Consider the following 25494-nt stretch of genomic DNA (forward strand, 5'->3'; position numbering starts at 1 on the left):
GAGACAACAATGGGTTTCCAATGGCTGTCTTTCACTCTTCCACCTTTGTGAGGAACCAAGCCACTTCAGTTTGCACGGTGCTTTACAGTTCACAAAATATCTTCATATCTTATGATTTATCATTTATTATTGTATGTCCCCTTTTTATAGATGAGAAAAAGTATTAAGTAACATCTCCTGGCATCCTCGTCTATTACCACCCTTGGTGAGGAACTCAATTTGAGAGAAATAGGGCATTCTAGTGGGTGGAACCACTCAAATTTGATAGATGGGCCAGAGGCATCATAGTTCTTTCCCAGGAACATGGTGAGTCAGATCCTATCCCAAGCCACCTCCTCTACCAAGAATGGCAATCTTACAATAAATGATTAGAAAACAAGCCAATAATCCTTTTTTTAAATTAAAAAACAATTTATTGTAAAAGAGTAATGCTTTATACAAATTCCCATTATAAAACCCCAAAATATCTACTGGTCTGTTTCCAGGTGTGGTAGAAGAATATAAAAATATTGAAATTGGATGAATTCTATTATAACAATTTTTTTGGTCATTTTGGGCCATAAAATTTTTTTTGTAATGTTGAGTAATGGATATCCACATGGAATTACACTCACACATCATGAAGATCTATGTATGTGGCAAAGCCATTTAAATTTTAACTTCCAGAAGCATATATTCTCAGGTTTGGAAGGCACATTAAAATGTATTAGGTCCAATTCCTCGTAAGACACGGTGGCTGACTTCCCTTGTGTAGTTGATTGTGAAGTACCATCCTAGCAGCGCCAGCTGCCAGCTAACAGCAAGAGCTCTGAGGGCATCACTTAACAGATAGCACCTTAGGAGTTATTATGATTCAAAAATCTCCCTTGCTGTTGGATTTACCAACACTTAGGCTTTTATTTCTTCCCATTACATCTGCTTAGCCACAGAAAGCATTGGGCCATCCTCACTGTAGAAGATAAAACTTCCTTAGAATCTTATTGGCTTAGTGCACTCAATTTTACTTCACTGTCTCATCACTTGAGAGACTGGTTAAGGCAAGAAACCCATTTCTTATTTTTTTTTTTTTCTTTTCAAACATTTGAAAAGCAACACCAAAATATATCCAGTTAATTCCTCAATTCTTTCCCTTAGTGTAGCACTTTTTAAATTACAAAACCACACTTACATGTATTCTATCTCACTGGATCCCCACAATATCACTGTGAGGTGGGCAGATCGGGAATTACAAACCACCTCTTACAGATGAAGCAATAAGCGTACAGCAGCCAAATGCCTTGCTCAAACACAGACAGTGATTGATAGCACGAAGACTCAAATCCAGGTCTCCAGACACCAGTGCCAACACCCTTTCCATTACATCATCTTGCTCGAGTGAAATAGCATTCTGTACGGACTGGAAAAGTAAGAGCAGTTGTTAAAGTGGCACAGAGCACAAACAACATGTCAGACACAGCTGAAAGAATGGAAATAGACTGGTAGAGAGAGGAAGGTGCTGAACCACATGAAGGTGTGTGTGTAGGTTTTGTTCAGTGACTTCTACACAGCCAACTGAGCAAATAAAAACACAACATAGGCATAGTTCATGTTCAAAGAATGAGAGTAATATAAACTGATATTCACACTACCTCTTCTAACTGGTTAAATCATTCTCTCAATTTGGCAGATAGAAAAAAGAGGTAGAAAGATTAAGTGACTTGCTTACAGCTGCAGAGAGAATATTTGTCACCAGCTTATCACTCCAGAAAGTCTAGCATTTTGTTCAGACAAACAGACCACACCTTATTAGGAAGATATAAACTACATGATAATTACATGTGGGAAAACAATGCAATTAAGGAAGGGGAACAAAAAGGTAGTTTAGGTGGGATATATAAGTATGAATAAGTAGCTTCATAATTCAATCAATAAAATTGTGTTACAACACCTGGGTGAACAGCATGCAGCTACTCAGTTGGACAAATATTTTCAAAGCAAACAAGAATGCTATGGGTCAGAGTACGAGGACTGTGTGGGAAGGTCAACAGGAATTTATCACTTTGGTCATGCAGAAAGATTTGCCTCCAAAGTTCTGATTTGTAATAAATTCTTATTGGCTTTAGAAACTAAAATGTAGACTATGAAATGTGTTAGCTTCAGGAGATAGAGACCAATGAAACACAAAACAAATAAGGGCTTAATAACGATGCAAGTGCTATAAGATTATGGTAAAAAATAAGTATATGAAAAGGGCACGCATGAAGAATTGAAAGAATTCATTCTTGGTAGATTAGGCTAGGTCTTATGGCAAAGACACTAAAAGCTAATGAAGAAGAGTAAATGATATTTGACTACTATATATGTATACATAAACAAAAAAGAAAAATATACCAATAAACATTTTCATCAATTTGGAATTAAATACATTTACCTGTTTTTAGAGATATTTTAAGTATGCTAATATCAACATAATGAGAAGAGTATTTTACTGTCTATTTTTAATAGAAAAACATGTATATATACATATCTATATATATTTAAGGAGCACCCCCTTCCCCCATTTGAGTATGATTACTCAATGGGAAGCAGTAATACAAATGGAAAAATCTTCCCTCCTGTATTGAGGAAAGAAGATAAAATAAGACTAAGCCATGTTTGGCAATGGGTATTTTTAACACATGGGTTTCTTTGTTTGTTTGCTTGTTTTGTAATATCATACTTCAGATTGCAATACTCAAAAGTCTAAGGTCCTAATGTTAATGATAGTATCTCAATGTCCATTTTCAGTTTGTTCCAACATGATTGTCTCCTTTTGCCTCTGTGTCACACGTAGTCTTTCCCACTGGAAGGTGCAGGTTTTGGATACGGCCGTGGTGTGGGGTATGAGGTTGCTTTTCGGGGACAGGAACAGCAAAGTAGGGCACCTCCCAGAAGGCAGAGAGAAGCAGCAGCCCAGCCAGTGAAGAGAGCCTGACCAAATTCGTACCTAAAAGGAAAAACCCACGTGCTTGTTAATCAGTGAATTATTGGCAACTTTTCTAATACAATAAAGGAAAAAAATCAATACTCATTATATTTTTTTCATTGAAAATAAGCCCTCAATATCCCTTGGGAAGTACTTTAAGATTTGTGAACATATACACAAAAGAATGTTTACATTGCAATTGTTGACAATTTGCAATAGTAGGTCAGGAAATAACACATGTAATGCCAGTACACAAATAATTCCAAAGACTTTTCCATATGTAGGATACTTGTAAAGCATGTTTATGTGTTTCAGAAGTAGGGTTTGGATCATGGTTCCTAGGCTGAAACTTAGCAAAGGAAGCTATATCACTAAGTAGTAATCATATTCTATAAATAAACTGATAGAGCATAATGGAGATAATCAGAGTTTTGAACAGATGATCTGTTGATCCCAGGCACCTATGTAATCTAAAATCCAAATTTTATGGTTTTGTAAAGAAAAGTTCTAAGCAGCCCATGAACCATTCTGGATTAAGCTGATCCAGGCAGATGTATTAAAGCAGACATTTAGGGTGGGGTATCTGTGAGTGACTATGGACAGTATGGAAGAGTAGAGAAGGGTTGGTTCTATTAGTTATAAGGCCAAGTCTGAATCCTGATGCCAACTCTCAACTGCTGCAATTCGGGGAGAGCAACTTCACCTCTCAGCCTCAGTTTCTCCTCCTCTCAAAGCAGGATAATCCCACCTGCCTCAATAGACTGCTTTTAGGATCACATGTAGTCATGTAAATAATAATTGTAAAATGACTGGCAATTTATAAAGTGCTTTCCTGCGCATTACTGGTATTATGTGAAATTTTAGACTACTGACCTCTAGCAGTTTCTGTTCTTACATTGTAAATCTTATGGGATGGGCTCCAACACAATCATTGGAGTACGTGTTCTCCCATATGTGGGTGATTATATAAAAAGAAAAACACATCTTATCTCTCCAAACACTGAGGTTTTTCATCCATTCATCCAAGCACTCAACAAACAATAATTATATTTTAACATCCTGACTGAATGTAGTTATTAGGCATTAAAGATGTGAAGACAGTGAGATGAAGAGCCTCGTCTCTGATTAAAGAATGTTGTCACATGAGAGCTAAGAATCAGCTCGACTTGCACAACTTGCAGTATTAAGAAAGATGACCTTTGTAAAGCCAATTTTATAGTTGTGAAAGAACAAAAAATTTCAAGGTGGTGTCTGAACATACTAAAAACATATATCATAGCTTTACATGTAAAAATGAACTGTTGGGAATGAAGTATTATTCATTAAGCCCTAGAGTAGTACAATTTTTCTCAATCAATCATAAATTGTGCATTAGTTACAATGCACAATTGTAGGTGCTGTAAACATCAGAATACACTTCAAAAAGGAAATTTCAAATATATTAACATCTTTAGTAATACCTGAAAAAAAGGGGAAAAAAACAGAGTCCAGTATACAGTTGAAAAGTTTAAGACTTGAAACTGTTCTACTTTGGAAGGTATTTTGTCATCAATTCAGGCTGTTAAAGCAATTATCAAACTCATTTTAACATAAGTCACAGATCATTTAAATTGTTTGTAGGTTTGACATAAAATTCTTGAAAGCAAATCTGGGAAATGGCACTAGAAGGACTTTGTAGAACATAAAAAGGGTGTTTTCTCAGAAAACAAACTATTTTACGCATGACTAGCATTACCTGGCATTGACTGGGGTCATGGGGTCATAGAATTCTTGAACAATCCTATTGCCATACCATGCTGTGGCAACTAAAATAGCCAGACCTACAGAAATTCAGAACAAAAGACTGTTAATCACCATGGAACACTGAGCCTAAATACACAAGCTGTTAAACCAAAACATATTTTGCAAGAATTAAATCTCATCAACAGTGTTGACATTTTTATTTTGGTATTAGGGAGATTAGAAGTCCAGATATGATTTATTCCAAGTACCTATTAAAATATAAAAAATACTAGGTTGGAGTTAGACAAAATTTATACTTTTTATGACATCTTGGCACAAATAATGCTTTTTTGGAAACCATTAGTCAGGTGTATGCTGTACAAAATCTCTTTTGAATATACTGTTATACATTAGGGTACTAAACTACATTTGATAAAACTATTGTCATTATTAATACAGATGGAATTACTTGCAAAAGAGGAAGATGAAAACTCTTCTATGTTCTTGATCAAACTCAAAATTTACATTTCTCCAGAATCAAAAGGAATGCAAGCAGCTAGACAGCAGTGAGATTAGGACATGTCTCAGAATGGACCAGAATACCTGCATTACTACTGCCCCATTGGCCAAGGGAATACCTGGCATAGGTATAGATTGACCTGAGATTTGTTGAGGGTGCCACATTAGATCAATTTATGCAACCCAATCTCAATTTCCCATGGCATTTTATATTCAATGATAGCAGATAAATAATTTAGTCAAAATCATTCACTTAATCATTTATAAGATGTATAAAATACCTCATTTTTTCTTATCAAAAAAGTTAAATAACTTTTTTCTAGTAATTTTAAGCATTAATCAATATAGACAGATTAGACGTTTCTATGCTACTCTCTCTCCCCAACCAAAAACATAGTCCAGTGTAATTGCCTCTAGACATGACAGAAAACACTATTGCTTTTGGCTGCTCAAATAGGCCCTGTGAATGGTCTTGAACTTGTGACCCTTACTTCTAAGAGAAGTCCCTGAAACTGGAATAGGAGTGATGCAGTCACCTGTGGGAGTTACAAGAAGGCAAGCCAAAGAAGAATGCAGTGCACTCCATCCTCATCGTCTTCCAAGCACTTCATACACCTCATGCCAACGATGGCCACAAAGATGACTATTCACAGCCTTTGATATAAGATTAAATTATTGGGAATAAAACACTATCCATGCCTGTTCAGACAGGAGACAATTTCTATTTGGGTAAACTGAGAGACTGGTCGTTTTAAAATGACCATATCTTTAGCAAAGCCACAGATACTCTTCCTCAATTACTGGTTAAACTGATATATTATACTGGAGCAAAAGCCCCTACAAGTCTTCTGTCAAAAATAAAACAAGAAAATAAAGTCTATTCTAGTTTTTCCTATTAGTAGATTTATATCATTAATTATATCTGTTATTTAAAAAAATAATATACTACATATATAATATATGCATATAATACCTAATATAGAGAACATATAGTAATCTATGATAGCTGTATAATATATACAGAGATTATATATATAATACAGTGTACAGATATAAAAAACATACACACACAGAGATTATATATATGTATATATACACATACATAATATACATACACTATAATTTTTTAAATAAGCATTATTATAAAGCTTTGAAATAATGCTGTCCATGTTTTCTGACTTTGATTTTCTGAAATGACACATAATGTAACTTATCAATCAACACTTGATTTAAAAAACAGATATTTTCCTTCCTTTTTTTTTTTTTTGGAGACAGAGTCTTTTGTTGCTTAGGCTGGAGTGCAGTGGCGTGATCTTGGCTCCCTAGTTGAGGTGATTCTCATGCCTCAGCCTCTGGAGTATATGGAATTGCAGGCATGCAACACCACACCCAGCTAATTTTTGTATTTTTAGTAGAGATGGGGTTTCACCATGTTGGCCAGGCTGGTCTCAAACTTCCGACCTCAGGTGATACGCCCTCCTCAGCCTCCGAAAGTGCTGGGAGTACAGGCATGAACCACCATACCTGGCCTAAAAAACACGTGTTTATTTTCAATGGAAAATATAATATCATTATTTTACCAAAAAAATTTGAAAGTATTTCTGTATTTTTTTTTTTCCTGCCTTAAACTGACCATTCCAACAGGCCACCTCTACTTCAGTTGGTCTTTCTTTTCACTGGTCTATGGGTACATCCTGTTTATTCTCGAATTCGATCTGCCGAGCTGGAATGCTATCCTTATTTTTCTCCAACAAACTCAATCCTTCCATCCCTCACAGACCTGAAGGGTTCACATATTCTTGTGTTTTCTCTCACTATTCCCCATCTTTTCCACATAGTATCTGTGGAGACAACATAGGAATTTTCTGAATTACATGAACTGCCTCCTTAGCGTTTGCTAAATAGTGAACAACTTTCTTCACTGTAAGAGACTGGTTCTAACAAACCAGTTGCCACTTGAAACTTCAACCAACAGACCTGTCAGATGTGAGTAGAGCTCTCAAATTTTCATTTGGTTCGTGTTTGAGAACATGAAAGTCAACTGGACTTCAGGTCTATGTTTGCAGTTTGCCTTAGAGACTGAAATCAAGTGTAATGAATCCAACGTAATAGATTTCAAATCATACTAGGAACAGATTAGTAAGGTGAAAGCAAGGCACAGCCTCTATTACCTGCAAGAAGAAATATCACGCCCCCAATGACAGCCATCCTCATCTTCTGTACTTCATCGTCTTCCAAGCACTTCATACACTTCATGCCAACGGTGGCCACAAAGATTGCTATCACTCCCAGGAGGATGCCAACCACCATCAAGGCACGGGTTGCTTGCAATGTGCCTGGCAGAAAACATTTTAAAACATGTGAAATATGCTTGGACCAACAAGAGAAAAATGGAAGAAGACCAAGTATATGTCACTGTTGTATGGAAGAGAGAAAACTGGACTAGGAATCTAGAGATGCCAGTCATACTGGTATTTCCACTGGTAACCCAACATACACTATCTTCTCCAGAAAAACAAATGCTGGACTGGATGATGAAAAAGAGATCCCTCCACTCCAACATTTTATGTTTTCAACATTAAATTCAAAATCAACTGGAAAAATAATTAATGATCTAATTGAATAGGGTTAGCTGGACTAATACATACTTATTTTTTACTAAGGGATTTTAATCCTTGCTAAGATAATTTTAATTTTAAGTAGCAATCATATATACGATCCTGGATGTTAACTATTTGTAATCAAAATGGTTTTCAGTATATCTTTGATATTAGTTACCAGCTCTACACCCCAATCAGCAAGCTTCAGAAAAACTGGGTGAATTGGAGGATAAAAAATAAATGTTTTATAGATTATCATGACTGGATAAGCAATATTCATATCTCCAGTGATGTGAATAGGAGGAGTAGGGGAGAATATAGAAGTCATTTTCTTAAAACAAAACAAAATAATCTTTGAGATGTTACCTTGAAACATAGTAGTAGATTCTTATTCAGAGACATCACCAGTTTTTAAAGCTATTTAAGCTGTGATGTTGTAAAATAACACACGCAATAATTCAATGTAGTGTTTCTCAGGATTCCGTTTTTTTCTCATTCCCCATTATTATTTTTGGTGCACTAACTCATGAGCAAATAAACAGGGTCAAGTTTGCGAGATTATCAATATGTTTCTTAAAGAGGAAAAGCTTGATTCATTGTGTCATAAAGGCACGGGCTTTTAAATATGAACTGAAACTGTGCTGGTTAGAAGATGTTGTTTAAATTGTAGATTTATGTCCTCTTTTAATTAAAGATCACTATATCATTGACAGTGATAATATGTGACAAGTACTTTTTGCATATATAAGTATTTTTCAGCTTTAACGAACTATGCTATCTTGAGCAAGAAACTTAGTATTGTTTGGAATAATATTTCAATTATATAGTAAAATGTAAATTATATCTTTATCCAGTGGATTGGAACAATTGACTCCTTGATGGTCTTTAAAAGTGACTGAGATGTTGGAAAGGTTTTGTATCTCAATGTCTAATTAGGCCTAGGCTTAGCCTTAATATCATCAAGATTGAGAACTTAGGTTACCAATCATAACTGAAGCTAAATATTTCTAAAACTTCATTAAATCTTGATTTACTGATTATCCATCTTTGCTATAACCAGAAAATCTATGATAAAATTACAGTAATCTCTTTCTTTTTCTTTTTTTCCTTTTTTTTTGAGACAGGGTCTCACTCTGTTGCCCAGGCTGGAGTGCAGTGGTTCAATCTCAGCTCACTGCAAACTCCACCTCCGGGGCTCAAGCGATTCTCATCCCACAGCCTCCTGAGTAGCTGGGACTACAGGCAGGAGCCACCATGCCGGGCCAATTTTTTTTTTTTTTTTTTTTTTTTGGTATTTCAGTAGAGATGGGTTTCACCATGTTGCCCAGGATGGTCTCGAACTCCTGAGGTCAGGTGGTCCACCCACCTCGGCCTCCTAAAGTTCTGGGATGACCAGCATGAGCCACTGCGCCTGGCCAAAATCTCTTTCTAGAAGTATCAAAGGTATTGTTTACAGTATTTGAGAGATATTTTGGAAGCCAAGGTAAAGTTTTACTTGATTTCATTTAAAAATAAAAAAGAGACTTCCTGATTCCCCTCACACACTGACCTCCTCATAAGCATGTGTGGGCGCACATGCACACTGACCCACACACTTATATCAAGACTCCAGGTGGCAGAGGGACTGCTGGATCAAAACACATGTTCCATGGACCACAGATTTACCAGGAAGGAACTGAAGCTGCTTGTAAGGTTATTACACAACTGTTTGCTTGGAATCACAAGCCGTACTGTGGTATGAAGAGGAAAGTACCAAGGACTCCATGGTTGAGGTATTTCCTCTTTCTGAGGGATGGTTTTTGCAAAGGCTATCATTATTGGAAAATAACAAATAAAATAACTCAACCCATACATAACACAGATTCCAGATGTGATCCTAAGATTACACGTGGAAGGAAAATATTTCAGGCAGAGATATGCTGGAAGAAGAGATGCTGAAAGTAACAAAGATGATCCCTGTCTGGAGGATAGGGAAACCACATATCTCAGTTTGCCTGGAACAATCCTAGCTCTAAAGTTGAAAGTCTTACATCCTTAGAAGGTCCTCAGTCCTGGACAAATTGGGAGAGCTTGTCACCCTAATGTAGGATGATAGGATGTGTAAAGTAAAACGAAGTTTAGCAAGGTGGGCAGAAGGCATATGTCATGCAGAGCTTTGCAAATTAGGGTAAGAAGTTTGGATTCTATTCTAAGTGTAATCAGAAGTCATATGATTGTCTTGAGAAAGGGGCGACATGATTTTTACTGTCAGTATAGAGATCACACAATCAATAAATATTATTTCTATGATAGCCCTTCCAGCATCCAGCATCTTATATTTCACAGCCTCCTCCATTTTATTTTTTCATAAGTACTCTTTTTCAACCTTTTATTAATCATTTTCGGTGTTTTTTCTGATCTTGCTCCAAGTTTTTCTCTTTGTTCAGGTTGTGGGGCTGCAAACTGGACCCAGTTTATATAATAATCACACTGGTCTTTTCTTCAAGTAAAAACAGAAGGTCCCTCGTCCAGCAGGTCTGAGCACTTAGATCACAGGGTAGTCTTCAAGAGAAGTCTAACCGGGCATCAATCTCATGAGTCAGACTGTGTAAAACTACTGATCTCCCAGGCAAGGAACACATGTGCATAAACTACTCCAGGGCCCTTACTGCACCCACCTGGAATATCTAATATTCACAGTTTTAATCTCTAAGTTTTTGCCCATTAAGTTCTCAAAGAAAACACATTTGATGCATGTCAAATCTATCTTGCCACTTCATCTACAAACTGTTCTTTCCAAGGGGCTGGGGACTAATATTCTGTTCTGTGATTGCTAATAAACCTACCAGGTTTCCTTTCTCCATAGAATAATATCTTATTTGCATAATACACAAAAAGTAATGGAGAGAATGGAAAACACAGTATTTAAAAATTGCATAAACCATAGAAATGAGATCCTGTTTTGTTTTTTAAAATGTCATTTTGCAAAGTAATATTTTCACTTACATCCTGTCAACCATTGACTTATAAAATTTATTTGTATGTTCCAATACTAGATTTGCATCAAACCCAAAATCTTACTTTACTTCATTGGAGACATTTGGATAAATTCTTAAGTATAGTGATATGTGAGGAAAATGCAAAAATAATATACACATGCAGTCACGCACAAAAAGCTGAGAATTAAAACAGCACGAAAACTCACAAGCAAGGCATAGGTAATGATAGATTACAAGTCAAAGTGAAGCAACTATTGTGTTACAAGTTATAAGTGTTTTATGTGCAGATCAAATCTAAATTGCACAGTTTTAAGCTGGAACCAGATGAATACCTTCACATCACAGAAGTGTTTTAAATCAGAGTTGTAAAGTATGTAATTGTGAACTCCTGGATGATTTGAATCAGATATTTATTCCTATTTCCATCTAAAGCACCAAGCACAGTACTGGAAAAGTCACATGGATTTATCAAATTTCAATAAATTTAAATTAGAACATGTCTTTATGCTTTAAAAACTGTACCAATATGATAGGTAAAAATACTTATTCTCTTTTGTTTAGCTTAATTTTTGAAATAATGCTGAGAAACACCTCCCCTGAGAGCCTGGTATGCTAAAATCTTGCTACCAAAAGCCAGACTTAGCTTAGGTCACTAAAAACTAGAAACTCATGCAGATAATACAAATTGTACTTTTTGCTTAGTTTGATCTATTTTTTAAAGTATGTGTCTAACGAGCTTCAAAGCTGAAGTTTTGTTTTGTTTTTCCCTAATGGAATGATGAGTGGCAGAGCAGAGAAGTTAAGAGGGATGTTTGAAAGCTATAAAACAGCATTTTGGATGAGATAGATGCAGTATAGCCTTGCAATATTAACTTTGAATTGGTTTGATTAGAGCAAACCTGTGAACAAACATATTCCTTTTCTCACCTCTTAAATTTGCAGCTAACTCTGCAATATTATGACCAATGACTAAAGTTGTCTATGGAGAACTTGGTTAGCAAACATTAAAAAAATTACACTATTTTTTCTCATCATTATTCAGCAGTAAACAGAGAAGGCAGTCTTTTAATTATATTTAGCTAGACTGATAATCTTGAGATTAAAGACCCCCTAAGGAGTTCTCATCATTTTCAACCTGAAAGTATAATTAAAAGTAAATATGAAGATCTCTACTTACGAGACAAGAAGTGAGTTGGAAGTTACTGATCTGCTACAGTTAGGTTAATCAACAAATGTGTAGAAAGACATATATGGAATTTTTCTAAAGCTTTAAAGTCTTGCTATACAAGCAGTAGAATCTACTGTCAATACCGGACATTGTTTATGTTATTTTCTAGCCATATTACCTTAGGTTCTATATGTCATAAACAAAATACAGTCATCTCTTGGTATACAAGGATGATTGGTTCCAGGACCACCCACAGGTAACTAAGTCTGCACATGCTCGAGTCCTACAGTTGATCCTGTGGAAGTCTTGTATACAGAAAGTCAACCGTCCCTACATGCAGGCTTTGGACCCTCAGATACTGTATTCTTGATCGGTATTGGTTGAAAGAAATCCACCTATAAGTGAACCCTTGCCGTTCAAACCTGTGTTGTTCAAATGTTGACTGCAGATTCCAATTCTACCTCATTCCCACGTCGTCTCTCTTTGCATCTGTAGTTGCTTAATTAGTACTAAGTGAATAAATGAACTGATGATTGGGTGACTAGAACAAAAACACTGTACTTTCTTCTCCCCTGCAATTAAGTGAGCTCAACACAGACCGTCACAGAAGTGTACTCCCCTGGCTTTTTTCCACATTAAATCTTTTACTCTTACTGAAGTTCAACGTTTCATAAAAGTCCTAATCGTTAGCATTTCCTGCTTATTGGTGCGTGAGGTGGTGGTCACCAGATGTGGCCTCAGAACATCAGCAAAATCAGGGGTGAAAATGATCCTGGATGAGGCAGGATGTACCACTTTTCAGGATGTCCTCAGAAGTTTTGCTACCTTTCTCGTTTGTTTCTTCGAGAAATTTTCTCAGAATTAAGTTGATGCTTCTATATTACCTCCACTATACTTCCTTAATCACTCCAATTAAGGAAACCTAAGCTATGTGACTTGTCTCTTCCTCTTCAATCACTGAAGTAATAACAAAGAATGCTGGCACTGGAAGGCATCTTAGAACTCAGCTGCACCATCCTTAGCTGCAAGAATAGGGCCTGGCTTGCATCTGTTGAATGGATAAATGAATCATAGATTCATCTCCCCATTCCTCCCACTCTGCCCTATTTTATAAGTGGGGTAACTACTTGAAACCAGGGAGATCACGTGGTTCACCATTATACACCTGGCTACTTAGTGCCAAACCACAGTAAGAATAGAGGATTTCTGATCTCAAGCCTGGATTTTTGTTTCAACTTCCATTATTCTAAGAGTCAGAACTGATTTATGAAGTATATCTGAACACCAATGGTCCTTTGAGTACCCTCGGTTCAGCAGGCATAAAGCGTCTGGAGAAGCATAAATAGGTGCCCTCCTCTCCACTTAGGCTTCAAAGACTGTCCAAGTCAGTGATTTTGTTTCTCTGATTGAGCCTGACATCATGGTGAGAGTGCTGGGAAACCTCACAGCCACCAATACTCATTAAGCACACCTACACACATGTGGATTCATGCAAAGCAAGTTAAACAGGCTAGAGGAGCTTATAAACAAATTACAGAATCTCAGGGTTCGCTGAGATTGAGAGAGAGTCTAGCCTAACCTCCCATTTGTCTGGTGCTTGGATCTTCCCTACAACATTCCTTCAAAATGCTTATTTATTCTCTGCTTGCACACCTCCCACCGCACAGCCTCCTACAGCTACCCAGTCTTTGGACAGCTCTAGCTATTAAAGTCAACTAAGAAGAAACAATTAACCAAGCACATAAAATTGGTGCTAGCTTCCTAAAAGTTTGAGAATTAGATGAAAACAAGCAAGAGGTACAGGTGACTCAAGAAACGTCTACTGCAACTGTATCTGGCATTTTTTGTATATTCCAACTTTCAGCTACAAGAATGCCCAGGGTCAATAAAATCTCATACTTTGGATGAAATGGAAATTGTATCAGCCATTGTAAAACTACAATACACAACGTGACATTTGTTTCCCCCAGAAAGTTCCTCAGTTACATTTTCATAAACTGCGTGGCAAAAACTACCTAAAAGAAGAAGACTTGCTGTATCTCATTTTGTATTTACTGTATACACTATTAGCACACTGTATTCCTTCAGCTACTTTATGAAGGTCATATGCTTTTTACAACCTACCCTACATAAGCCAGGGAAACAAGAGATTTTAATACCTCCAGTGCTAAAGCCTTGGCAAAGCCGTGCATCTGGGCTCGAAGACAAGTGTTCTCTACTGGGAAAGACAGCAAGGTACAATTTCAGGAAACCCACAGCTAAACTTTTCACCTAAACACGCTTAATTAAATGCAGCTTTTTTATGAGGGATACTGCTTAAATATACACACATAACCCTTTTCATCTCTACATGTAACAAAACTATCCCAAAACCAGCCAATGAATCACCATCTCAGATCTCTACAGCTGGTGGGCGTAAACACCACTGCTCAGGCAGAGAAATGGAGTAAGGTTTCCTGGACTCCATCCAAAAGCATCCTGTGAGTCATGGCAGGTTAGAAGAGAAAACCTGTGAGTCCAGGGTCCCTCTTCTGAGAATGGGTTTTGAGAGAAAGGTGTAAGCCACACCTTGGATAAACTATGACTTTAAGTAAAACAAAAGTGGATTCTGATCTGGAGCTTAAAAAAAATCTAAGAAGACATCTCTAAAGTGTATGTGTGGGAATAGGTATTTAGTCCTTTCACCACAGTTTTAAAAACTGTAATAACTACATTAACCAAAAAATGAAAGTAAAACATTTTAACACATTATCATGTGTAAGGATGATCCCTTTGAGTTTTTACAACATGGATCAATCTGATTTCATTTGGTCATTTCAGGAAAGTTAAAAGAAAACCTATTTAAAGATGTTGAAAAGGAACTATTTTGATCAGAGGAACAAAACTGACAGTGAGGCCTCTCTGGAATTGTCCTTAGAAACCTCCGTCTGCCAATTCCTTAACGTGCTACCTAAAATGCCTGACACCGTTTCCTTAAATATATCTATCTTTCCATGGAGAAATTCAATAATTATTACCTAATTTTTCACCTTATAAGCACAAATATAACCCATGAGGGCAATGAGCAACACATAATTACTAAACTTAGAGATTGGTTTTGGTGTAAAGAAGTCCTAACATGGGAACCTTCAGAAGCTGAAATCATAACACTCAAAACGACCATGCACATTGACTGAGCCAATGCCACAGGTATTCAAGGTGTTTAAACAGATGTGGAACAGGTTTAATAGCTCTAAACTATATGGCTTTTGATATACACTATTAAAAGTTGTCCATTGATAGGAGGTAGACAAAACAAGTTAAGTAAACTTGAACAATGCCAACACTTTCCACCCTTAGCACACAATGGGGGCTAGTGGGCAGTCACGTTTATCTGGGCAAAGACTAAGGGACCTTTTCTTCAAGTGAGTTAAAGGGCATAACAGACACATGATATAAGACAAGTAATGTGATTTCTCAAGGAAGATACTCAGCCATGAATCATTATTACCTAAGTAAACGGGAATTTAATGATTTTTCTGACAAGGCACTCAAAACCTTTAATTTAAAAAAGAAATTATCCTATTATCCTTCTCCCCACCATCCTTCGAAATATGTCTCTCTATACAATCTTTTCCAACGTGACAAGGGGTCACTGAACATCCATTACACAGAAATTCCTTTGTGGAAGATGGAAACCTAAGGAAGACCCACCTCTTTCTCTCTCACTGCCTTCCACTCCCAGCTGACCTCTGATTTCATCAGCTATGACTAGTTTGCTGCATTTCCCTTCAGTGCCTTTACTTTTCCCTTTAATTATGTTGGGCAGGTTATTTAGAACCTTTGTTGTCAGCCTTCTCCCACCTGCCACCAACCTTCCCTTTCCAAGATAGAACTACACCATCAGCCTCCACGGAAGACCTTGGGTCTAAAACTTCAAACTTTGGGGGAATCTCAAGCAGCTTCTCCAAAGAGTCTTGCAAGGGGCCTCCCTGCACTAACTAGATCTTACACATTAAAAGAATCATCCTCAAGTATGAGCAGAAGACACTTGGGACATTTCAAGTAGGAATGTAAATTTTACTATGCAAAATCATAGTAAAGGTTACAAAAATTATATCTCATACTTGAGGATTATTTATTTAAGCTTGCATACTTGAGAAGTTACCAGGCTCCAAACTTTTTAAGCCATCCCATTTTCTTGTCTGAACCCTACCAATCCTCAATTTACCCCAGATCTCAGAATGCCTAGGAGAGGTCTCAGAGCTCAAGTTCAAGTTTAGCCTTCACTCCCTCAGTCTCGACCCCCCCGCATAGGAATTTAGGATGAAGCCACACCTAGAGTGGCAGAAAAGTGTCACCCAGGGAGTTTTAGGCAAAACTAGAGCTTACGCCTGGGCGTCCCTTTTCTCAAACCAGGATTCTCTTCATTTCCTTATGACAGAGCACATGATCAGAAGACTTGATCAACTGAAGCCTGATAACCATGGAATCACACGACAGAATGAGACGGTAAGGGGGCTACAGGGGAACTGGGGCCTCTGGATGGCGGCTGGGAGGTGGGGTGCACTCACTGCTCAGATTCAGCAAGGAGTCAAAGACTTTGCACTGGATCTGCCCGGTGCTCTGCGACACGCAGGACATCCACAGCCCCTCGTACATGGCCTGGGCGGTCACGATGTTGTCGCCGGCATAGGAGTAAATCCTCCACTGGGGCAGGGCAGTGCTGACGATGGCGCCGATCCATCCCAGGAAGGCGAGAATGAAGCCCAAAAGCTGCAGCCCCGCGTTGGCCATGGCTCGCTCGGCCGCCCGCGCTGGCTCAGGGGTGGCAGGTGCAGAAGGCGGAGAGTTTGCAGGTGCGCAACGCGGGCTCCCGAAGGTAGCTGGACCCCGCGGAGGAAGTTAAAGCGGGGAGCCCTGCTCGCTGCGCCGCCGCTGGTGAAGCTCTGGGTCCAGGTTGGGGTCCGGGGCCGGGGCGGCGCTGGAGTCTGGACACTAGAAACTGCGGTTGCTCCCAGGCTCAGGAACTGAGACGCCAAACCGCTGGGCGCCGCGATTTAAAGCAGCTCCGCCTGCCTCAGCCCCGGCAGCCGGGGAGCGCCCCCTGGCGGTTTCAGGGCGGCTCACCGAGAGGGCGCCGGGAGCGCCGGGTTCGGGGGACACGCGGCTGGCGGCGTGGGGACCACCCCGCAGGGCCAGGCACTAGAGCTGCGTCCCTGCTCGTTTTCTCTGGTGGATCTTCCCGCTCCTCTCAGGCGTTTCACGCTTTTCATCCATTTACTCCAATTATCCAAAAATTACTATGCACTGTACCTGTAAATTCTAAAAGCAAAGATGAAAAAATGAGCCCTCAAGAGCTGCAGTTTTAGGTTTAATACCTTTTTCCTAATATCTTATTAAAAGGCATTTCCACCCAACTCCGCATCTCCTCCCCCATCACACACATTTCTCTCTCCTTTACTTGGCTTCCTCCCCCTTCTCCTTTCATCTCTCTGCTCCCTTCTGTCAAGGTCGTTCCATCACTTGTCTCTGCAAGGGAGAGATCTTTACACTCTACAGACTGGGAAACAGACCCAGAGAGCAACATGATTCACACACACACACACACACACACATACACACACACACACACACACAGCATATCCAGTACTTGACTCCCCTCCTAATCTGCTTTCCACTACATATCAAGTTGACCCAAAAATATCCCCTTTGATCTATGATTGTCCTTTTTGATGTATTATTGTCCTTACGAAAATGCAGCCTAGCCCTCCCCCGCCAAACACCAACCTCCTCCCCACAGCAGTTAGGCAGCAATTCATTATCAGAGAGACCTGGTCGGTGCCCCGCTCTCCCTGAAAGGTGTTAATTTTGTGAGTTATCACATACTGTTCATCACAAGTGAGGGCATGTAAACAGCGTTTGCCCAGTGGAAAAAGGACTGGGCTGGAGTTGAGGAAGTCTGGGCTCTGGTTCCAGCTTTTCCTGTGACTGGCTATGTCACCCCTCTGGTTTCAGTCTCGCTGGGACTGTAGTTTCCCTCTATGCTTCTCTAAAGCTTCCTTCTTTGTAGTTAGTCAGAAGTGCTGTTGTGGTTAGGAATAATTTAAGTGTTTTCCCACTGCTTTTTGTGCGTGGTGCGAGTGTGGTGGGAGGGGAAGCTTCTATGGTTTTAGTAAAAACAGAAGCACCTTGGAAGCAGAAATAAACATATTAAGGAGAAAACAAGATATACCCTTATATACCATGGCAACTGCTAGTGGGCGACAGAGAAGGAAAGGTGCCAATGCTCAAGGTGGGAATGGGAGGAAAGGCCAAGCCCCACCACCTTCATTTCCACCTGGCTCTCCCTGGATGCCTTTCATGTAGGCTTACAACTAAAGGACTTGGCTGTGCTAGGATTTGGGGACACGCACCGAAGAATGTAAAACAGGAGTTAGATGAAGACATTTAATGTGGACTAAGATTAACACAGTGAATGCTGTCTTTCTCCTATCAGCTGTTTAGGGCAAGACCATGTCCCTGTTGTATCCCAGGGTTTGGCCTGCAGTCAGTACTTCTTGCTAGGTCTCGGTGGATGTTCTGTGGGTGCCTGTCAGTGTGGATGAAGATGCATCAATCACATTTGATTTTGTAAAAATTCCCTGATCAGAGAAGGCACTAGAATTTGCTGTAGGACTAGAGCAGTACCAGGTGAATCACGTAATCTCATTTTCCTTTTTTTGTTCCAAACATTTAAGAATTAAAACTGTTATTAAACAAAACCCAGGCACGGTGGCTCAGGCCAGGCGCAGTGGCTCACGCCTGTAATCCCAACACTTTGGGAGGCTGAGGCAAGCGAATCACTTGAGATCAGGAGTTCGAGATCAGCCTGGCCAACATGGTGAACCCCGTCTCTACTAACAATGTAAAAATTAGCCGGGCATCATGGTGGGCGCCTGTAATTCCAGCTACTTGGGAGGCTGAGGCAGGAGAATTGCTTGAACCCTGGAGGCGGGCGGAGGTGGCAGTGAGTCGAGATCGTGCCACTGCACTCCAGCCTGGGCAACAGACCAAGACCCCATCTTGATAAATAAATAAATAAACAAACAAATAAAGGACATTATCTGAGTCCAGTAAATATATTTGTGCACAGGCCCTTTTAATCTCCCTTAGGACTTGCTTCTATCAACCTACAATTAGCAGGGAATTGGAGGGATGAGTTCTGTGGTCAGCAGGGCCCTGTGTTTTTGTTTTGTATTTCGGGTCTGTGTGAGACGGATTATTTCACTGCCCTCAACCATGTTTGTGAGGCTGAGGTGAATCCTGTTTGCTTCACTGTGATTCAGGCCCATCTCTAGGCAGCCTTAATCCTGTCTAGTTTTCTGCTCCTGGCTTCAGTGTAGATGACAGGTGAGATAATGGCTCAGCATAAATCTATCAACTCAACAGGGAAACAGCTTACAAACACTAGCCTTTCGTGTATGCAACATAAACACTAAAGGCAGCACTGAGAGCCAGAAGGCTCTAGAAAGGCTGGCAATGGTATGGTAAGTGTCTTAGCCTGTTGAGTAGTAAAATCTGCTATGTACCCTCAGACAAATTACTTATTTTCTTCCTCAGTTTCCCTACCAATAAAAGTTATGGGGTTAATTTCTGAAAGTCACCCAGGTCTGAAGCTTTATGACTCTAAGTAATGACAGCTGGCACTTGTTGCTGTATATTTTCATCAGTGTTGAGGTCAGAGTTTTCTATGTTATCTCTACGTGCAGGTAACAGACACAGAGAGGTCAGGTTGCTTATCCAGAGTCATATTGACTATGACAGTGCTGGAATTCCAAACTGTATAATTCGACCCTGGTGCCCATGCCTTTAACTGCTCTCCTATAGTATTTATTTCTCTGTGTTCTGACCCTGGTGCCCATGCCTTTAACTGCTCTCCTATAGTATTTCTCTGTGTGACCCAAATCAATTGAGGACAATTTTTTTTTTCTTCTTTGGAAGAGCTTAGATATACTTATGTGTTTCTTGCTCCAGGCAGTGGCAAGATATTTTACTCGGTGACTGTTTCTTCTCAATTATCTGTTGCAGCCCACTGAGAATTTATACCCTGGGGATTTAGAATCATGTAGCAGAAAGTTGTTGCTGTTGAGGAGGAAGATATGTGTAAAAACAGCAAATAGCCTACTGGTTTATTCCATGTGCTTGTGATGCTTGGGCTTCGCCATGATCTCGAGAACCAGTAATAAGTAGAAGAGATACATGCAGAAAAGATAGAAGCAAAGGTAAGCCTACAAGTGTCAGAAGAGAGTGTAGACATAGAAGCAAGCCTCTAAGAGGCAGCATGGCAGACTCTCAGAAATGGTGGATGATGACAGTAAGAAAGACATTAGGATGTAAATTTTTTTGCTTAGTGTTATGTATATGTTAATGTTGACTTTTCAGAGCTTCGTAAGTGGTAAAAGCAGAACCAATGAACACATTACTAGGTGAGCAATCTGCTGTATAATTATTTAGGGCTTGAGAAAAGGCTCAGAGAACAAATATTGTAAAAATTTGACATGAATTTTGGTATTAAAACATACAGGTTACTAAATACACATTGCTGTGTGACTGACACAACCTTTTAAATGGCCCTTTGAAAGTCGTTGGAGTCTTTGAGAGGGTAGTGAGGCGTAGTGGTCAAAAGCACAAACCTTTTGAATCCTATTTCTGCCACTTAAAGTAACCTTGAGAAATTTGCATAACATTCTTCTTGTGACTCACAATGTTTCCTCTTTTGAATGGCTCAGACCCTAGTGCTGTTATGAACATTAAACAAGTTCATACATATACATTATTTAGAATAGTAGCTGGTATATAGCAAGCATACATGAAACAGTATTTATTATTTCAGGCAGATCAGATACATTTAGTTTCTAATCCTGCCATTTGCAAATGATCCTCATGTTTGTTCAGAAGGACTCTTTCATGCTTCAATGGTTACAATCTCACTTAATGTCATAGTTAAATCTAGCGAAAAGATATGCAGTTTCTCTAGAATGAAGACACAATGTTGTGTTCAGAAAAAGAAAAGGCAGCAATGGCATAGATATGAGCTTCCAATGAGATTTCTGGGTCCCCTCTCCAAGCCTGGCAACGTTTTCCCTCCGAGCCCTGGATGGTTTTCCTGGTTAGGACTAATGCCTGAAGGGTTCTCCTGAGGAGGGGTTGGTCAAGAGGAAGAATGGCGATGTGATGTCAAATGACTCTCACAGGCCTGCGAGAATCTTTAGAGGGTAATGAGAGAAAAACAAACAAAACCTCAGTTTGATATTTTTATCATCAAGTATCTCCCCTGTTTTCATGGAACATAAAACTTCTCCCATAGGTTCCCCCCTTAACTCCTAGCCTAGCAGGTCCATCTCTTCAGAGAATTTGGGAGGGGATGACATTTTAACCATCAAATCTTCTATTTCAGTCATAAAAGGTTACTTTGAAACAAGTTAGTGAAGAACTATTCCTTTTATTCCTTTACTTGTGCCATTTGGGGAAGATCTTTTTTATCTTAAAGATGCTAGAAACATTCAACTTATTTGAACAAGAGTCAAGGTCAAATTGGTAATATTTTACTTGAAATCTCTTTATTAGTGAGGGTTCTCCAACGAATAGACTATATATGTGTATTTGTGTGTTTGTGGAGAGAGAGGAGAGAGAGAGAGAGAGAGAAAGGGAGAGACAGAGATTTATTATAAGAAACTGGCTCATTCAATTGTGGGAGCTGCCAAATTCAACATTCATAGAGCGTTCCAGCAGGCTGAAGACTTGAATAGGAGTTGATTTCGCAGTCTAGAGTCTGAAATTTTTTAGTCTTCAGGAGAATTCCTGCTTTTCTGGGAAACCTCAGTATTTCCTTGATTGAATTAAGCCCATCAAATTACAGAGGGTAATCCATTTTATTCACAGTCTACTGATTTAAATGTTAATCACAACTAAAGAATACAGTCACATCTGGGCTGGTGTTAACCTAACATGTGGACGTCATAGCCAAGTGGACACATAAAATCAATCATCATACTCACTAACACTCACTGATCATTTAGATTCTAAGGGCTTGTATAAACTTACTTAGTGCTCAAAAAAGTCACTGAATTAGGTAACTATCAATACAGATGAGAGAAGTGGGGTGTGAGTAAGTAAAGTAGTTTATCCCAAGTTACACAGGTAGCAAAAAGCAGGCTTGGCCTCCAAACTCAGTTGTTCTGGCTCTTGATCCAGAAAGCTTATGCGGTGCACTGTCCTACACCCGAAGCAAATGTTTATCGTTTACCTCCTTTGTAACTCTCCAAGGTTACAACTGCCTAGTACAGTGATACCCAAAGACTGCATCCTCACCAAGCCTCCAAATCAGAGTCATATCAGAGTGAATAGGAAGCACTCAGTAAGTGAGGGGTAACTAATTGAATTAGTGAATAGATGGATGAACTGATAGAGGAAGAATCGCTCATCTTTATTATAATCCAAGGCGCTAGGAACACTGTAGTGAGTGAAAACAGTTTTGACTCTCAAGGAGATCTTCCTTGTTTTTTTTTGTGTGGAGAACATATCAAAGCAGAAATAAGTAGCAATACAATGAAGATCATAATTTTTTGGACAGGTGTGGTGGCTCATCCCTATAAACCCAACAGCTTGGGAGGCCGAGGTGAGAGAATTACTTGATCGCTGGAGCTCGAGACCAGCCTGGGCAACATAGTGAGATTCCATCTCTACCAAAAAAAAAAAAAAAAAAAAATAGCTAGACATGGGTGGCATGAACCTATAGTCCCAGCAACTCGGGAGGCTGAGGTGGGAAAATCACTTTGGCTCGAGAGATGGAGGCTGTAGTGAGCTGTGATCATGCCACCGCACTCCAGCCTGGGTGACAGAGTGAGACTTGCACACATGCAAAAATGATCTTAATTTTTAATACCTTGATCTTTGAGATAAGACAGAATCTAGGATATGATACTACTTTCTCTCTCTATTAGACATGATGTTAGACAAGTTAATCTTTCTATGCCTCATTTTCTCCATCTGTAAAAGAAAATAAATATGTGTATCTCACAGTGTTGTGAGAAGTAAATAAAATTGATTGAGGTAACTTATGGATAATGCTAAATCCTGTATCTGGAACTTGGAAAGTGTTTGATAAATGATAGCAGTACTTTGAGAACCTGGGTGAGGATTCCATTTCCAAGGAGTAGAATGTAGGTAAGCTGACTGTGACTTGATCATGCTGAGCAAAATATTTGAACTAAACTCCCAGCTACATAAGGGAGAGAACATTCTAGGTTAAAAAACACATGTATACATATAAATAGAGAGCAGTGTTACAAACCAGTGAAATGAATCTCAAGTTTGACCTGAATATGCATTTTGTTTGAAGTGCTCAGTAATTTTCCAAAAACTAAATTAGCTTTTAACTTTGAAAAATTGAAAGATTTCCCTAAAAATCTAGATTCTCTTTTGTTTAGAATAATCAAAAGAGATGGCAATACTATGCAGCTCTATGGTTTCTGATTTCTCCATAGTATCTGCTATTTCTACTTTGTTCATTTATGATACTTCTCTGGGCCCTGTAGGCATTTGGTGCAATATATGCATAGGTAGCGCACAACATAAATGGTTTAATTTACAGGATTAGCATGCCAAGCTAAGTGTGGACTTTATCACATTAGTGGTCAATAAGGAGCAATCACAGAATTTTCAGAAGACACTTGAGCAAATTTGTTATTTTTTTGGGAGGCAGAAGGAAGAGATAGAAGTGAATTTAATGAACAGGCTGAATAGTTTAGGGATGGGTTGGTGAGAGGCTTTGAACTATGCCAAAGGCGGGACATTGCAGATAGAGAGATGAGTGCACCTACCAGAGACGGGTGAAAGTGAATATTTATACCTTCATGTGATTTCATATTTATTCTGAGCTAAGAGCCATGACAATTTCAAAAGCTTCTGGGGATTTTAGCCAGTCAACACAGGACAAGACATTACTTGTGTTCCTAAACGAGAACAAACATTGGCTAGGAAGAATGACTCTTATTCCCTCTCTCAGTTTTAGCCATTTCAGAGATGAAGGAGAAGCTCGACCTTTTGGACTTATACAGTATGTCAATCTTTATTATGGCTCTTTCCTGAGGGATTTTCAAGAACAATGATATTATGCATGATTTTAGCCTGTAAGATGCAATTTGGCTGTATTGTCTTAGAAGGAATAATAAGACTTAGAACCAGAAAGATTGATGAGGAAGACTGGGTATTAGACATTAGTTTTAATTAATATGTTCATGCAAATGATTAACTTAACCTGTAGTCATTTAAATTTTTTCTCAAGAGAATAGAAAGACATTCAATGGCTTAAAGGAGGAACAATACCTGATAAGACTTGCATTTTAACATTACTCTGAAGAGAGAAGAATGGTTTGGCGAGAGGGATGGATCTTGGAGAGGTATAGCAGTATATTCCAGTTAGAAGGATGTTAGTATTATCTAGGTGAGGAATGGAGTTCGGGACTGAAGTCTGAATCGAAAGAAAAACAGGAAAAGAAACAGTTGAAAAAGTATGATGGGATTGGATTCTTAGTGTACGGAGACCAGTTAGCTGTCTAATTTGGGGACTGTTGAAATATTATAGAAGAAGTATCTCAACCTTTCCCCCCAGCATCACTTAATCATATACATGACCAAATACAAGATTATATGCAATTTCAAGTTCGCTAGCTAGAAATGTTTCCAAAATTGAGAATATAGTACCTAATATTTGCTGAGTTTCAACTGTGTGCTCACTGTTCTAAATGTGCTGCCTGAGATTTTAGAGACAGAAACTTGAATTACCTTTTGTATACTGGAAAACTATTGTTTCACTGTGAAATGTCGGTTCTAAGGAATAAACTATTAAAATACTAAATTATGCTGTTTTGTAATAATAGTAACTAATTGTAATCCATGTTCTAACTGAAGCTCCCTCTCTGTGTGTCATAATGAAGTTGTTTAAGTCAATATGGTAAAAATAGCAAGAAGCATGACTTGTAGCTTCAGACTGATGCATTCCAATCTTGGCTTTGCTGGTTGCTCGCTGTGTAATGTTAGGTAAGTTACTTATCCTCTGGATGCTTTGTTGTTGTTTTTTTTTTAATTTGCAAAATAAGAATACTAGTACTACTTTCATCACCTGGTGGTGGTAAAAGGTGGGTTATTACACATAACTTATTTAGCAAAAAAACCCAGCACATGTTAGCTGCTCAATAAATCTTATCTCTTATAATAACTGTTATAGGAGAACGATGTGAGAATCTGAACCAGTACATGACCGTAAGGATAGAGTATGGGATGAAGTGAGAGATTTTACAATGGAACAAGCTGCCTTATTGTGTCATAAGATGAATTATAAATAATTATAAATAACATGCCATAACCATTAGAAAAATAATCAAAAGTAAAATTAATTTTCCAAAGGCATGCATGTGTCTATGTAATTTTTAACCTTCAAATTTAAAACTAAAGTCTTAAAATAAAATCTGCTACTCTTTCAGCCCTGTACCTCATCCTGTTTTCTCTCCTCTAAGATAGCCTCAGAAACAACTGCTTATT

At 38.7% G+C, this 25494-nt stretch overlaps 2 protein-coding genes across 3 annotated transcripts in view; one reads left to right on the top strand and one right to left on the bottom strand.

The window, feature by feature from the left end:
• Positions 1-390: 390 nt before the first annotated feature.
• Positions 391-17229, bottom strand: CLDN1 (claudin 1). The gene is made up of 4 exons (XM_008009518.3): positions 16485-17229; positions 7357-7521; positions 4680-4764; positions 391-2965 (listed from the first exon to the last, which is right to left on the bottom strand). The coding sequence occupies exons 1-4, from the start codon at positions 16705-16707 to the stop codon at positions 2803-2805; spliced, it is 636 nt and encodes a 211-aa protein (XP_008007709.1). The 5' UTR covers positions 16708-17229; the 3' UTR covers positions 391-2802.
• Positions 15667-25494, top strand: part of CLDN16 (claudin 16) — an 89316-nt gene continuing 79488 nt past the window's right edge. Inside the window, exons 1-2 of one of the 2 annotated variants that reach the window (XM_008009517.3) lie at positions 15667-15975; positions 16355-16422. In XM_008009517.3, coding sequence (XP_008007708.1) covers positions 16360-16422 — 63 coding nt within the window. In that variant the 5' untranslated portion in view covers positions 15667-15975; positions 16355-16359. Of the gene's footprint in view, positions 16423-25494 lie in introns of both variants that reach the window. The other variant, XM_008009515.3, reaches the window with a different exon arrangement.

The sequence above is a fragment of the Chlorocebus sabaeus genome, chromosome 15 (assembly GCF_047675955.1).
Source record: "Chlorocebus sabaeus isolate Y175 chromosome 15, mChlSab1.0.hap1, whole genome shotgun sequence".
In the NCBI taxonomy this organism is placed as follows: Eukaryota; Metazoa; Chordata; class Mammalia; order Primates; family Cercopithecidae; genus Chlorocebus; species Chlorocebus sabaeus.